Source organism: Odocoileus virginianus, chromosome 9, assembly GCF_023699985.2.
Source record: "Odocoileus virginianus isolate 20LAN1187 ecotype Illinois chromosome 9, Ovbor_1.2, whole genome shotgun sequence".
Classification (NCBI taxonomy): Eukaryota; Metazoa; Chordata; class Mammalia; order Artiodactyla; family Cervidae; genus Odocoileus; species Odocoileus virginianus.
This window is the reverse complement of record NC_069682.1, coordinates 65,106,889-65,124,132: the sequence shown is the minus strand read 5'-3', so window position 1 is coordinate 65,124,132 and position 17,244 is coordinate 65,106,889. Positions and strand designations below refer to the sequence as shown.

The 17,244-nt window shown below is 38.6% G+C and overlaps 1 protein-coding gene and 1 non-coding gene across 2 annotated transcripts in view; both read right to left on the bottom strand.

Annotated features, from left to right (window-relative positions):
- The window catches only part of TOP1 (DNA topoisomerase I), an 85,266-nt gene that overhangs the window by 41,661 nt on the left and 26,361 nt on the right, over positions 1-17,244 (bottom strand). The window contains exon 3 of the mRNA XM_020869731.2: positions 11,698-11,800. Within this exon, the coding sequence (XP_020725390.1) occupies positions 11,698-11,800 (103 nt within the window). The remainder of the gene's footprint in view (positions 1-11,697; positions 11,801-17,244) is intronic.
- On the bottom strand, positions 10,527-10,633 carry LOC139036908 (U6 spliceosomal RNA). Its single transcript, XR_011489762.1, has one exon. It is a non-coding gene; the product is annotated as a U6 spliceosomal RNA (small nuclear RNA).

The window sequence follows — 17,244 nt, the reverse complement described above, 5'->3', positions numbered from 1 at the left end:
CCAATTACAATAATGCTCTTACTTTCAGTTCTCCTGAATTCTTTCAGCATTAAAATAGTGAAAGAGTAGTTGTCAGGACTGCAACTGATTCTTCAGGAGTTGACATATATGAAATCACAGGCCCATGGTTTTGATATTACCAGCAGAATGTGTGAGCTTACTATTTTATATACAAGCACTGAAGTTTCAGCTTTTGTTTTGAACATTAACTCTAAGAAGAATTAAAGGTCATCTAAAGAAGTTCCTGCCTAAAAGCAAAAAATCTGGAACAATGACATCCATGATATTAATGATTAGATATACTTTCCCCCCAGAATAAGAAAAAAAGACAAATTTAAGCAAGCAATATGTTCAGTGCTTTCACATACATTATTTCACTCAGTTCTCAGAACACCTCTGTGAAGGAGTCTTTATTATTCCCTTGCTGCTGCTGCTGCTGCGTCACTTCAGCCGTGTCTGACTCTGTGAGGCTCCATAGATGGCAGCCCATCAGGCTACCCCGTCCCTGGGATTCTCCAGGCAAGAACAATGCCATTTCCTTCTCCAATGCATGAAAGTGAAAAGTGAAAGTGAAGTCGCTCAGTCATGTCCGACTCCTAGCGACCCCATGACCACAGCCTACCAGGCTCCTCCGTCCATGGGATTTTCCAGGCAGGAGTACTGGAGTGGGGTGCCATTGCCTTCTACTGATTAAGAAACAGAGGAGCCAGTGGTTCAAAGTCTTATTCCAAGTTACAGTGTTAGAAAGAAGGGGAGCTGGGATTTAAACTCAGCATTTCCATCTCTGAGTTCAGAGCACCTTCCACTAGATCAGTATCATTACACTTCCATGAAGCTGACAACCACCACTTAAGGGAAGCCTATGGTGGAAGCCTAGTGTTAAAGAGACAAAGGCATAGGCAGTTTAAGACTTGATGTATAAAGTTAAAAGATTTTCCTCTACCATCAACTTTCTAGACAAGACCTAGGATATCGGAAATGATAGAACTCTGGGATAGCTACCTCTGAGATTGCTTTCCCACGAAACTAAAAGGCTGATTCAGGAATCTGAGTTTAGGAATGCTCTATAGTCCTTATTCCTTTATGTTCCACCTCCTTGCCTCCACCATCCTAGTTGCTTTGTTCTCTTTCTCAATGAAACCAATTCTTAGAACATGATTCTGTTATACTAGAAAACTGGCTTTCTGGTCTCCTGGCAATCACAGCATGGGAACCATGAGTATACACTCCAGTTTTCAGCTTTGCTATTCATTATCACGCCACACAGAGATCAGGGAAAAGAAGTCAACAAGTGACATGGCAGTGGCACTGATACTCAGGCCAACCCCAGGAAAGTGAAAGAAGTCAGTACTTCCTCTGCCTGCTAACCAGAGGGAAATCTATTCAGAAAATTGAAAGTTTCTGCTAGTGTAGTAATCCCTTTGTAGGTCACAATTAATCGCAAAGTCCAAAAGAGATGAAACTACCAACTTGACTTTCAAAGGCATCTCACTCTCCTCTATTTCCAACTGTTTAGATAGAAGAGAACCAGTATGCATTTTTATACTGAGTTCAGAAGACTCAGAGTTAAGGAACATCTTGTGGTACAAGGCATTCCATTGGGGACTGTTAGAAATGTGGGTTTATGAAGCTGTATTAAGTCTCTGAACACAATGCTAACATCGTGTCTACTTGTCGTGTGCTGTTCCTGTCCCTGCCTCCAGAAACAGAGACCAGAGTACTGGGAGTCCTACCCCCTCATCCATAACCTGACACCGACAGGAGTGCTACCAAAAGCAAACCCCAGGGTCAGTCTTCCTGAAGTATCTACCGGAAGTGAGCAGCAGATGCTTTTGGAGGTCAAAGTCTTGTGACACAGGAGTATGTCGAAGGCTGTCCCGTGCAAGTCAGAAGCAGGATTTGGCCACTGGTACAAATGCAGCCAATCTGGGATCAGTGAAGCTGACTCATCATCATTCAGGATTTCCTAACATGTACCTCTTTTTCCAAAAGACTTAAAACTGGCTTGACTTTCACAGTGGCTTAAAGGGCATTACCTTTCCACTGATGATAGTGAGATGATGGAAATTCTGACCACTGCAAAAGAGGAGTTCATATGTTGACTAACTTGTTTTAAGAGATGTTACCCATGTCTATGTACTAATCCCACTACTTTTCCATACACAATACACACAATATGTAAAAGTCACAGAATGGGTTGTAAATAAAACTGAGGACTAGAATACTGGCCAGTTTGGGGCAGCAGTACAGGTGACTCCAATACTGAAGAAATTTCAGTGTGGCTAAGTAAGAAAAATTAACTAGAAAAACTTAATAATGATCATAGTAAGGAAACCCAGAGATGTGAAGAACAAATACACTTTAAGAATGAGTTTAGTCTGGAGTATGGTGAACGCTAAAATACAGACAGTAGCTGGCATTCCTAAAATCTCCGAAACGGTCACACTTTTGGATAAAATATAAATTTCATCATCAGGAACTCAGAAAGCATCCAATTATTGGGTATACACAGAAGCTGACTCCTTGGCTCGGGCTCATATCTGTTTGGGGATAAAATCTACCAAACATCAGAGTCTGGACAATCAAAAGTCAACGCCAAAGAGAATAAATGGGAAGATTCAGCACAGCAAAAACAAAAAATTCAGGGAGACAAGTTAAATTATTTGTCCAACTGGCAACTAGTGGAGCCAGAGTTTGAACCCAGGCCATCTGAAGCCCATGCATCTAACCATGAACTCCCACTATACTGCCACTCTGGCTGCTTCCAAAAGAGATCCAGCTGATATCTCACTGTATCCATCATACCTCGTGTGACTCTTGGTGGACCTGCGCAGATAAAACAGAGAGTTGACCCAGGTTCCCCTAGGCACTTACGAAGAAGGATGAGAGAGACGGTGGAAGTAGGGTGGCAGCAGGAAGCCCAAGACAGAAAAATATTCTTCTTCTGCCTCGAGAAGGCATTTGCTGCCTCTTTAGGAAAAAACCCCGGTCTGATCCTCTGGGAAACTAGGATGTTGGCTACGGGAAACCATTTAAATCTGCTAAAGAAAACTAAAACAATGGTCTGTCCTCTATCACTAATAAAAATATTTAGCAGACACTTAAACAGTACAAAGTCCCAGGCACTCTTCTAAGCAATTTAATCCCCATAACAAAACTCTGATATAAATATCTTCATTTTACACATATGGAAACTGAGACACAGGAAGGTTCAGTAACTCACCCAAGAAAATATATCTAATGAGCAATGACTAGGATTTAAACTCAGGAAGTCATGCCTTTGACCATTCTGGTGCCTTACTCCCCAAATAAGGCAAAAAGGCAACACTGCTAGGAAGAGTAGGGGGAGCCTCTTTATTTTCTGAGAATAGGACCTAGCCACTAATGGCTAAGAGAACAAACTCATTCCAGCGACCTGCCCATTTCCTCAAGGCAACAGCCCCCCGCAGGGTGCCGTCAATGGAGTCATAGGGGATTCCTCTGGGAGAGCCTAGAAAGATTCTAAGCTGCGAAAGGAAGAAATCCATGGCCCTTCAAAGGAAAGCAGATAATTAAAGCTTAAGTAATGTTTGTTAAATCAAAATTTTTAGGTAGATAAATTCTAAAGTTGCCTCTGAAAAAAACCACAGAAGCTAGTTTCTGAAAGGCTTTAAGAAGTGAAGATTTCTTTATTTAATTACTTTTGGGTATTTGGGATCTTTGTCCCCTACCAGAGATCAAACCCAGGACCCCTGCGTTGGAAGCGCAGACTTGTAATCACTGAACCACCAAGGAAGTTCCCAGATTTCTTAATGCTCATCCACCATTATAGGTTAATAGGCAAAATCCCAATAGTTATTAAAACCTGGTAGTTGAGTGGAATCTTACAGAATTCCCATTTCTCCTCTAAGTTCTTTCTATTAACAGGGTAAATAGTCACCCAGTTACTCAAGCTAGGAATCCTTTTTCTTAGACCCCCCCGCCATGTCACTTGTGACTAAGTCTTATATTTCCCTTTCTCAACTATATTCAGTGGCTTCTTGCTCCCTTCAAAATCAAATCTCAGCTTCTTGAAATAGTATTTAAGAGTTCTGCATCAAGCAACTTTTTGGAGGCCCCATTTTCTAATCCATCCTATTAACCTAGACAACCACCTAACTGGATTTTCCCCAGAGCAAAGTACATGACAGCCCTTCCATATTTTATCTTTTCTCACTGTCTAGAATGTCACTCTTTCTAGCCATCACCTTCCCTTGTCAAGAGCTTAACCATCTTTCCATGGCTAGCTCAAATACCCTTTCCACCCCGAAATGGCTTAAAAAAAAAAAAAAAGACTACAGGTCATCATAATAGGGCTAGGTATCATTGAAAACTAGAGCACCAAATCTGCTATCATCAATAAGTAACTACTAAATTAGATTCAACTACCAAAGTCAACAGCTTCAATTTATTAGAATGGCAATTCTATCAGGCTTTGTGGTACTCATCATAATCTCAATTACTGAGGATGTTAGTTTCCAAACAGCTTTTATATGCATACTTACATTGAATCCTCCCTTACACACTTGAAAGCCTGACCAGGCTAGTGTTGCTATTAACATTCAACCAAAGTGGAAAAAGACTCAGAAGTTAAGTGGCTTGGATAAGGACACACAGCTAGTCAACGATAGGACCGGGCCTCTCCACTTCTACTTCAGTGTGCTTTTCACCACATCACATGAATATGGTGGTGATACTCAGTCTCATTTCTTAACTACCCAACCTCTTCCACTTAACTATGTTAATTGTCCATTTCCCCGAGATAGGCTGCTGTGAGAACGTGTAGATAAATGGAGGGCTTCAGCAATAAGCTGCCCCCACCCCCCCACCAAAAAAAGCAGTAAACACATCTTTTTAAATGTGATTACTTGCAGAAAAATTTCCCTAATCTGAGAACCAGTTGATTAACTCCAGTGCATTTTCCTAAAAATCTATGTTCTCTCAACTTTAATTCAGGTAGGATATGTAACTGAAGGAAAGGCAGAAACCAAAAGCATCCTTGTTCTCACACTGACTGTATAAATTAGTACTACCAACAGGGTTGAAAAAGCACTTCCCTTACTATATTTCACAGCATTGCTTTTCTATCTTCCCTGGATTTCCACAAATTTTTCACTCCACTCTGAGGATCAGGTTTAAAAAAGACAAGAGATGCACACAGTCAAAAGTTGGCAGGAGAAATCTTATGTTTCACGTGTGATAGTCCTTTATTTTCTAAAATAAGCACCCCCAACTGCTTTTAATGATGTTGTATATATGACAGGTCTAGTATTAAAGATAATTTATGCTAAGAATGCAACCTTTCAAGAGAAGTATCTGGGTCAAATCCTACAAGCTCAATGATTCTTTAGCATCTAGTCAGAGAATTCCTTTTGTTTCTTTCGAGAAGATTTATATATTGCTTTAAAGGACTGGAAGTGCTAAATATCAAAGCTAACAGAAAACAGCAGTATCAGAGACAGATAATAGAAGAAATTATTTTTATCTGACTTTGATATAAATTTCCTATAGGCCAGATAGTCAGAGATGGGGTTTTGACAAGGTCAGAATTTAATGAGGTTAATACTTCGAGTGCCAAAACGTCTAGGGATTTGGGGCCAAAAAGAAAGACGCAGCATCTGAAATGATCTAGCATTGTAAAACCTAAGTTGCCTACCATATGCATGAGAAACAGGTGCTTGTATTTAAACACAGACAGTTTAGTGACATAACTAACGCTTCTTCAGGAGAAAGGTTTGCTTTACCTTACATCAGGTCCTTTAAAGTCACACTAGGACTTAGGAGCCCTGGTCTCTCAGCCCCACTCTGTGACCACACTGCTGTGTGACCTGGGACCTGTCGCCTCAGACTCATGTCCACACACAAAAGACATGAAATAGAATGACCTTTAACACCCCACTTCCCCTATGGAGCACCTTGGATGAGAATAATAAGAGGAGGAAGTACATGAATAAGATGGGATCTCCTGAGAGGTAGGTCTAAATCCCATCTGTCTCAGAAAGGCTTATTTCCCATTCTCTGACACTCCAAGTATGCAGTACAATATTACTATGCAGGAGAAAGAGGCCTCCTGGATTTGGGTCCTAAGTGTAACCTAATGAAAAATCATTGATGCCAGGATCTAGCAGAGAAGGAAGGAATATAAGGAAGGAAGGAATATAAAGGAAGGAATATATACAGAAACACATTACTGTAGAACTTGTTTCTTCATAATAGATGGCCACAAAAGTAGGCAAGGTTGATGAGCAAAGTTTTAAAATAAAGCATTTTGGAACAGAACATGCTAAATCTTAATTATTCTGGGCTTCAGAAGTGATTAAACAATCCTCAAGGATTCCTTAATGTGCTGAAGAAGAAAAAGAAACCCAAAACTACCAGAAAGATCAGAAGTCATTTAAAAAGGAACACAGTGTACAGGATTTTACTGGACCATAACCAATACACTTGCTTTGTTGCAAAGCGGCAGTGTGTCAACAGAGGTCAAAACAGGAAGTACTTAAAAGTCTGCTTACAACACATCATCTGGTTAAACTGTCTTAAACTTACTCACATGTGAATTAGAGATCCAGGGCTAGATTTAGTCATGTGTAAACAAAACCGAGGGACAGGTTCTTTCAATGCCTTTTGGCAAACAGGCTATTATTTTTCAAATATTCTGATTAGAAAATAAAGAAAATATTAAAAGGCACAAAATTGCACAGAATAAACTCCTGAATTTGCCTATCCTATAATCGTGGAAAAGTACACTTTTAAGGAAGACAAGAAAGTTCAGTTGAGGAAGGTTAAGTAAACTAGTCAACATCACAAGACACTTAAGTGGAGAGACCAGAACCAGGAGACGTTCTTCTAGACAGACAAGAAAGCCATTGTGGACTTCAAGAAAAATGACGTCAAAATTACATCCTTGGGTTTCCCTGGTGGCTCAGAGGTACAGAATCTGCCTGCCAAAGCAGAAGAAAGAGGTTAGATCCCTGATCTGCGAAGATCCCACATGCCACGGAGCAACTAAGACTGTGCATCCCTCAACTACAGAAGCCCGCTCACCGTAAAGCCTGTGCTCCACAAGAGAAGCCACCACAAAGAGAAGCCTGCAAACAGAGACAAGCCCACGCAGCAAAGAAGACCCAGCACCACCATAAATAAAAACTTTAAAAAAATAAGATGAATAAAGCTTTAAAAAAAAATTACATTCTAAAATTTTTTAACAGATTTTGGTAAAACAGGACAGGGATCAAACTTCTGTCCCAAAGTCTTTTTATGCCACTTCTACCTAATTCTTTTCTTCCATCACAAATGGCAAATTATGGCTGGTGAACTAAGATATGTCAGAGAATAAGATGCCCATTTTTTAAAAGCTTATGGTTTAAATAGTAACTTCTATCCTTTTAAAGTCTTTTTTGGACAGATTTCAGGTTAAGATGAAAATTAGTTTTTCTTCATCTGATCCATGTGTAAGCATTTTCCTCAGATGATAAGTTCTTCATAGTCAAGACTATCTCATATATTTTTGGCCCTTCACATCAACTAGCACATCAGAAATATGGCAAGCAAGATAAAAATTCTTGTTTGACATGATCAGCAATTCTACTCCTAAGTATATACCCAAAAGAATTGAAAGGAGGGACTCCAGACACTTGTAACACCCTGGTGCAGAGTAGTATTATTCACAATAGCCAAAAGGTGGAAACAATCCAAGTATCCAACAACAGATGAAAGAATTTAAATGTGGCAGGCCTGCAATGAAATATTATTCAACTATAAATAAAAATGAAATTCTGATATTCAGTAAAATGGATGAACCTTTAAAACACTATGCTAAGGAAAATAAGCCAGACACAAAAAGGAAAAATACTTTATGACTCCACTTACCTGACTGAGGTAGCTAGAAAAGAACAATTCACAGAGACAGAAAATATAAGCTGCGAAAGGACAGGAGGAAGGGGAAATAAGGAAGTATTATTTAAGAAGTACAGAGATTACGGAATGATGATGAAGTTCTAAAGATGGATACTAGGGATGGTTGTACAATATAGTGAATGCCACTTCCCCCAAATGACAAACTTTATGTTCTACATATTTCAGACAGAAACACACAAAAAAAGTGTTTGAAATGTGGGATGGCCAAAGGGAACTCCTACAGAATATTGAGAATATGAGAAAAGGAGGGAGATGATGGTAACTGGTGTAACCATAGGTACACCACTCACTGATTCAATAAATATACACTACTAAGTACCACCTATCTGTCAGGTACTACAGTAAGCCTTGAGGACATAAATGAAGACAACAGACCCCAATGTTGTTCCCAGGGACATCAAGAGTCCAATAGGTCACACAGAAAAGTAGAGAGAGAATTACAACACCACCACAACTTGGTAACGGCTGTGAGAGGGATATATTCAAGGTGCCAGAGAACCCTTGAAAATGGTACTTTAATATGGGGGCGGGGGACAGGCAGAAAAGATACTCGAAAGAAGAACTCTAAGCTGCAACTAAAATAATGTTATTAGGAGGGCAACAGAGTCTTCCAGAACCAGTAACAGCATATTTGAAAACCTAGAGGTATTCAGAAGACACTCTGTGTTTTGAGGAACAGAAAAGCAGTTAAGGGAGACTAGAAATGAAAGGTGAAAGAAGGGTGAATCACAAGAGAGGCAGCAGAGAAAGACAGCCAGACTTAGAGAATCATTCTGCAATCTGGAATGAGAAATGAAAAAGGTAGACAGAGAAGTGGAAAGCCAGGGGAAGTTAGTTTCAAGGCCTCAGCCCAGAACATGGTGTACCTTGGTGAATGTTCCATGTGTATTTTACTGCTGAGTATAATATTCTATAAATGTCAATTAAATCAGGCTCGTTGATGATGTTTAAAGTCTTCTATATCCTTGATGATTTTCCCATCAATTGAGAAAGAGGTAGCAAAATCTAACTATAAATATTATTTCTCTTTGCAATTCTAACAGTTTTCACTTCATCTATTTTGAGACTCTGATATCAGTTATAACTGATTATATTAACATTTATAAGTGTTCATATTCTTTGCTACTGTTCGTGTCTCAACTCTTTGTGAACCCATGGACTCTACAGTCTGCCCAGCTCTTCTGTTCATGGAATTTTCCAGACAATAATAACTGGAGTGGATTGCCATTTCCTACTCCAAGGCTCTTCCTGAGGCAGGAGACTGAACCTGACTCTCTTGCACTGGCAGGCGGAGCCACCAGGGAAGCTTTGTAACTGTTACGTCCTCTTGATTAATTAGTCCCTTTCTTTATCATTATGAAATGAACTTCTTTATTCCTGGCAATAATCTTTGCTCTCAAATCTACATAGATATTAATATTAGGTAGATGACTACAAACTGAAGAAAAGGTGCATGTGAAGTGGATTCAACTATTAGTACTAAGACTAAATTTACTGGACTAATGGAAACTAGATAATCAAGTGATAAGAAATGAGCAAGTTGTGGGGAAAGACCACAGGAGTGGTAGATGATTCCTGAAGAAACATCCTCACTACAGAAAATTAATCTGGTTATTTTAATGATTCATAAAGACTTCTTCCCTTAAAATTTTCATTTAAAATTTTTTAATGATTATAAAAAGACAGAAAGAATTCACCTTATCATGCCTTTTCCATGATAAGCCTTATTTTTAATAATTTTTAAAAATAAAAGTAGCATATATATAGAATGCAGAGTTCAAAGAGTTATCACAAAATAAAGCTACAATGTGATTACCACAAAAGTCAAGAAAAATAGCACTGATGCCCCTCACACCAGTTTACAACTGCTACCTTGCCTTCCTCACCAGAGATAACTATGACCCTGCATTCTAAAGGTCTGATTAATTTTTCTGTTTTTCAGTCTCAAACAAATTGAAGCATACACTATGTATTTTTTGGCTAGTTTTCTTCATTCAACATAGGTTTGTGGAATTCACCTATGTTTATTACTTTCATATTTATTTATATATAGTATCCTAAGATATAATAGGAATATACCACACTTTATCCATTTTACTACTAATGGGCATTTGGGAGATTTTTACTTTGGGGTTATTAAAAACAATGCAGCTCTAAATAGCTTTTTACCTGCCCTTTGGTGCCCACATACACACATTTCTGTTGCGAATATACCCGGGAATGGAATTCTCAGGTTACAAGGTATACATATGTTAATTTTAGAAGACACAGCTAAGTAGTTTCACGAAATGATTCAACAATTTAGAGTCCCATCAGACATGGGACTGTTCCACATCATTTGAAGGTCTTAGAATTAGCATTATTTTAATAATTAGCTATTATTACATTGCATAGGATATTATATTGAAGTTACACTTCCGTGATGAATGTATTTTTTTTAAATTTTGTTATGTTGGTACATTTTATTCTTTCTTAAATTCTTAAACTGGTCTTGTGTTTGTACAACAGCACATATTCCTGTGAACCTATTTATATTTTGGAATTTTAGAAGAAAGAAACGCCATCAGTTAATATTTGGGTTGATAAGGCATAAAAATATGGAATGCTTCACAAATTTGCGTGTCAATATTGTACATGGGCCATGCTAATCTTCTCTGTATCATTTCAATTTTAGTATATGTGCTGCCAAAGTGAGCACTCCCTGATGAATGATGTTGAGCACCTTCTAGTGTTTCCAGTGGCCATTTGGATATCTTCTTTTGTGAAGAGCTTGCTCCATCCTCTCATGAACTTTTCTGCTGGATTATCTGTCTCATTTTTATTTACTTGTAGATTTTTGTATACACTGGAGAAAAACTTTTGACCATATATTTATGTTAAAAATATTTTGTCTATAGACAATAAGCTGACCTAATGAAGTAGTTCTAAGAGACTCTAGGTTGAAGGCACTTGTGCTTTAAGTTCCCTCCCACAGAATTTAGACAATTATGGGAATATCATATGGCTTTCCCCCAACAACTGCCTTTAACTCAAAATGGAAGTTTAAGTCCTCATTTTCAATAAGTAGCCCTACACCTAAAGATACCCTGTCTTTGGGCTTAACCACCTGCCACCTACACCAAAAAAAGGAGGCAAAATGCACAAGAAGACACCCTTCCGATCCCTCTTGGATCCCAGAGGGCAACACCTCTGAGTTTCATTTACACTGGTGACACTGGCTTCTGTGAGAACTGACGCCCTCTGGTAAACTGATGAAAGCTAGGAATGGTCTCTTCAGGAATATCTCATATACCCAGCCTTTTGTATATGATTTCAGGGACTAATAGACCATGGAAGCCTAAGTTAAGAATTTTTAAACTTAAACCCTTTAAAGTACAGAAAGAAGAAAAATATCAATCTATATCTATCAAGTTTCCAATCCAGTCACCTTTTATCAAAGCAAGTTCTCTGGACACTGGATGAACTGCCATCCTGTGTTAACAATTTACCATACTTGCTTTGGACATTCTGATCTGAATGAACAATGGCATCCCCAGTAAGGCCTGAATTATCAAGGCCATCCATGTATTTACCTGTGGTTCAAGTTCAGGCCTATTCCAAGTAAGCCAAGCCTACTTGAACGACGACAGACCTGAATGAGAAGGGACCTGAACAACAATGGACCTGAATGAGGAGGGACCTGAACAATGATGGACCTGAATAAGGAGGGACCTGAACGATGATGGACCTGAACGTGGAGGGGCCTGAAGGTTCAGCCCTTACCTGTTGCTGTGCTTGGACTTCTCTCGGTCTTTCTCCTTGTCCTTCTTGTGCTCTTTGTGCCGGTGTTCTCGATCTTTATGCTTATCTTTGTGTTTATGAGAATCTGCAACCATAAGAGATGAGTCAGTTACAAGGAGTCATGAGCTATCTCCTGTCCATCTACCTTGATGAGCTGGTCAAGAAGGACAATGACAAGGACTTAAATGGCATGGTAGCCATCTATAATAGCATATTCCATTGGAGAAAAAGACTTCACAAACCAGCCCAGACAAGGCATCCCATTACCCTACCTCTAAAACCAAGATATGTTAAAAATAAGCACGAAGAGAAGGGGGAGCCAATTCTACTGTAAAAGAAGGTAACAGTTTGGCGTTCTTCTCCCTAGACCTGGTACCAGGAAAACTAAGCCATAAACGATTCAAAGGATAAATCTTGAACACCACCTCTCAAGATCAGATGGTTATCTATGTAACTTGTGGAGAATCCAAACCTTAAGAGATACAAGTTTTTAAATCAACTTTAATGAAGTATAATTTCTACAGAGCAAGATACATTTCAAAGATACAGAGTAGTAAGTCCAGCAGACATATTCACAGACATAATCCCTACCACAATCAAAATTTAGAACATTTCCATCATCTCTGAAGTCTCCTTTGTGCCCACTCCTAGTCAATCCCCATTTTTACCTCCAGCCTGAAGCAACCACTGATCCGCTAACGCAATAGATTAGATTTATCTAAATTTCTAGTTTCATATAAACGGAACTACAGGATATCCTCTTTTGGGTCTGATTTCTTTCACCCAACATATTTTTGTCATTCAACCATGTTGTTGGATATATCAGCAGTTGGTTAGATTTTACTGGAATGGTAACCCACTGTTGGGATACACTGCATTTATTTATCCATTCACCTGCTGAGGGACATTTGAGCTATTTTCAGGCACTGGCTTTTTTATGAATAAATCTGCTATGAACTTTCACATACAAGTCTTTGTATAGACATGTTTTAATTTCTCTTGGGTATCTACTTAATGATGAAGTTACAGGGTCACCTGTAAGTGTATGTTTTACTTTACAGGAAACTGCTAAACTGTACTGCAAAGTGATTATACCATTATACAGTCCAAACGACAATGGATTAGAGTTCCAACTACTACAAATTCTCACCAACATCTAATAAAATCAGTCTAATTTCAGCTCTTCTAGCAGGTATGCAGTGGTATCTCACTGTGGTTTTAATCCAGTTTACTGATTAAATGATGGGCATCTTTTCATATGCAGACTGCCCACTCATATCTTCTCTGGTAAAGTATCTCTTCAAGTCTTTTCTCCACTTAAACAACCTGTTTGCCTTATGGCTGTGTTCTTATCTGAATCCCTGGTGGCTCAGCGGTAAAGAATCCCCCTGCAACGCAGGAGATGAGGGTTTGATCCTTGGGTCAGGAAAATCCCCTGGAAAAGAAAATGGCAATCCACTCCAGTATTCTTGCCTGGGAAATACCATGGACAGAAGAGCCTGGTGGGCAACAGTCCGTGGGGTTGCTAAAGAGTTGGACACAACTTATCAACTACACCATCACCACCGCGAGTTCTTTATATATCATGCATTACAATTTTTTGGTTAGACCTGAGTATTGTGAATATTCTTTCTTCTAGGAGTTTTATACAGAGGTAAGAGGCAGGGAACATTTTTTAAATCTACAATGACGTACAGCACCGTTTTGTTTTGTTTTTTTAAAAGATCGCCTTTTCCCCACTGAACTGCCTTGGGCCTGTTAACTGGAAATGAAGTGACCACAAAATTGTAGATCTGTTACTAGACCCCAACACAGAGTATATTAACTCCTAAAACTTCAAAGTAGAGCTTTTCTTCCATAGTAATTTTGAGAGCAGATAATATAAGCACTTTATCTTTGTACCTTTTCAAAATTGTTTTGGCTATTCTGTCTTCTGTATTTCCATATGAATTTTAGATTTAGTTGGTTGATTTCCTAAAGAAAAAAAAAAAGCCAGCTAGGAGTTTGTGTTCATAGGACAACTTGCATCAAAACACTCTGTCCTTTGATCCATGAACATGGTTATCTCTTTCTACTTTTTTAGGTTAGTGACTCTCAAATTTTAGTGTATCAGAATTAATCCAAGGGCATATTAAAACTGCAGCTCACTGGAGTCAGGTCACCTTAACGTTGACTGTCAATCAATTGGAAGTTTATGTATTCAACGCATGTGGTAGTTTTAAAATATGTCCAACAGATTCTTTGATACTCCTTCTTTCAAGTTGTGGCCTAATTTCATTCTCCTTAAGCATGGGCTAGACATAGTAACTCACCCTAAAAACAGGATAAAGTGGAAATGTCAGTGGGCAGGCCATCAAAGGCATTGGATCTTTCTCCTTGCCCTGGGCGAAGACAGCTGCCACACTCAAGCAGCCCTGTGGAAAGGCCTATCTGGTGAGGAAGTGAAACTTCCTGCTAATAGTTATGTGAATGAACCACCTTGGAGGTGGGTCCTCTAGTGTCAGTTAAACCTCCAGATGACTGCCAACTCAGACTCTGAACCAAAACCACCCAGCTAAGCTCTTTCTGGATTCCTGGTTCACACGAACTGTGTGAGAAAACAGATGTTTGTTATTTAAGGTGCTAAATTTTGAGATAACATGCTTAATAACAACAGACAACTAACAATAATGTATAGACAACATGTGTGTTCCACACCACTCCTTGCTCACAGCAAAAATAAGTCACATTTGGCATAATCTGTTAAATATCTATTCTGTGCTAGGCCCTAGAGAAACAGAATTTGCATGACCATTACCCTAGCTATAAGAAACTCTCATCTCACCGAGATGGGAAAATAAAAGCATGTGGTATCAGAACCCAATCTTCCACATAGCATAGAGAACCCATCAACTTCTGAAAATCTCAAGTCCAAAATTTTAAAATGCTGTCAATCTGATACAAAGTTGTTAGCCCCGTTTACCTGATAATAATTAATACCCTGATTTCTTCCGCCCCCAACAAGTACTTACAGTTAAAATAACAACAATGACTGACAAACCATGCCACTAGCACTACAACCAGAATGAAGCCTGGTTCATTGACTTTGTTTACAGGCCAGATTTAACAAACAAACAACAGAACACGAGCATCTGCTATTATGGCCCAAGGCTACGGCAGCGACATAATGTTTTTTTTTTTAATTATTCCGTGTATACAAACACATAAAAATGTCTGAAAAAGACTAGAAGAAAGACACCAAATGTTAAAAGTAGTCTGGGTAGTAAATTTATGAGTAACTTGAGTTTTTGTGTGTATACTTTGCCTTTTTCTCCAATTTTTTCCCCAAGATGAGTCACTTTCATAATAAAAAATAGAACTTAAAAAAAATTACCAGGCTTTAAAACTTTATTTTGACAAATACTGGTGTACACAAGTAAAAAGTAGTATTATTAACGCACTAAAAAGCTTTAAAGAAAAAGAAAACTAAGTAAAAGATAAATTGAAAATAATTCCAAGTAGGTTTTAGATAACCAGTCTGCCAAAAACATTATTGTTTTAAGTGTGCAAAACCTCAAAGCTGATTTTTAAAGCCAAATCCCCAATTCTTTCAAAGCTATTGCTAATCTAAAAACATAAAACCAAAATGTCTGGTAAAAAAAAGTTGTAGCTGAAAATTCCACCAGTGCAAATAAAACCTAGGTCAAAGATCTGAACCCCAAGTGTCCCTATTTAAAAGTTATCACATGTCTACTATATGTTCAAATTGTGCTATGTGTGCTGTGACGGGTACCAAAAATAACATATGTCAACGTCTTTAAATATCCTAATAGCTGTAGTATAGTTCTAACAGGGGTGGCCGGACCTTCGGAGGAGAAATGATAGGGAGGCAGAATGGAATGAGTTGATCTGAACAACAAAAGTGTGTAAACAAGCCTAAATAACCAACTGACAGGGAAACCATCACAGAGTAGACCTGCACTAGGTAAACTGATAGATAGCTTTTACAGATGCATACGGAAATACTTCCAGGTGAATGATGTCTGCAATTAGCTTTAAAATACTGTCAGCACCCCCCCAAGTGGGGGGACTTGGGGATAGATAAGACAAGACTGGCAAGAGGCTGATGTTAATAGTTACTGAAGAGGCAGATAAGACACACGGCAGTTCGTTGTATTACTCTACTTAGAGAGGCTTGAAACTTCCGAATAAAAAGGTAAACACTTATTTTTAAGCTTTGTCCCTTCCAATACCCTATTTTTTTCTTATTATATAAGGGTAAGGCAAGGGGAAGACTAGCCTAGTCCAAGAGAGGATCTGTGTTAAGGAGCAGTAAGAGACAAAGCTTGACAAAATTAACCCAAGAGCCAGGGTGTCCTACTCTCAGGATGACAAGGAGCCGATTCAAGCAGAAAAGGAGCAAAGTGAAGCCACACATAGGAAGACTAACTGAAGGGCAGCATGGGCAGAAGGTAAAAGTAAAAGCAAAACAACCAGCTAGTGTTTTTGAAGCAATCTAGAAAAAAGTGATAGCAAAGAGGCTGAGAAAAAAATGTAAAAGTATGTTGAAAAAAATGGAAGTAGAATTCAGTTCTAGGAACTCATGGGATGTGTGATCAATAAATGCAGAAGAGTCAAAGAAGATTCAAAGACTCTAAGTCAAGGTGGTTAGAACAAGGTGCCTTAGAAGAAGACACAGGCAACCTGTGCAGAACAAGAATGTGGAAAACAAAAAGACTGAAGAAATGATGAAACTAACTCAAGTCCTATTGTATTTAAGGTAACAGTGGGACAGTTAAAAATACTGGACAGAAGAGAAGCCAGTAAGTAAAAACTGAAGCCAATAAGGGCACAATGATGTATGTCCCCCATGGAGAAAATGTTTGTAGACAGCATACTAATGGATTTGAAGATTACTTTTAGTACATACTCTTTCCCTTAACTGGAGTTCATCTAAGAATAGATATTATTAAAAATGTTTTGTAGAAAGGATCTTGCCACTTTAAGCACCTGTTAAATGCAGCAAGAATTGTGTTGATTTTGACTAACAGAAATGAAAGGCACAAGCCATTGCATATTAAATCATCAGAACACCTCATTCACCCTCCTAATAACAAATGTTTCAAATCCTGGAATTCAAACATTTAACATGAAGACACAGGAAGAAGACCACTGAAATCCTGGAGAAGACAGAAGACATTAACAACTAACTCCTTTCACTCTATCTTAAGGATAGATATGTAAACAGATGGAGAGAACAGGAATCAACATCTTTTGTTACAGTTATCTAAGGTGTTGCAAAGGTCAACAATGTTCAGAGGTAAAGAGACTTCCAAATGACAAAAGAGGTTAAGTATCTGTGTCTTCCCCAGTTGCAGGAATAGTTGCTAGATATCACTACAAACTTCCAGATGTGTAAGCTGGATTCAGAAAAGGCAGAGGAATCAGAGATTAAATTGCCAACATCCACTGGATCATCGAAAAAGCAAGAGTGTTCCAGAAAAGCACCTACTTCTGCTTTATTGACCAGGCCAAAGCCTTTGACTGTGT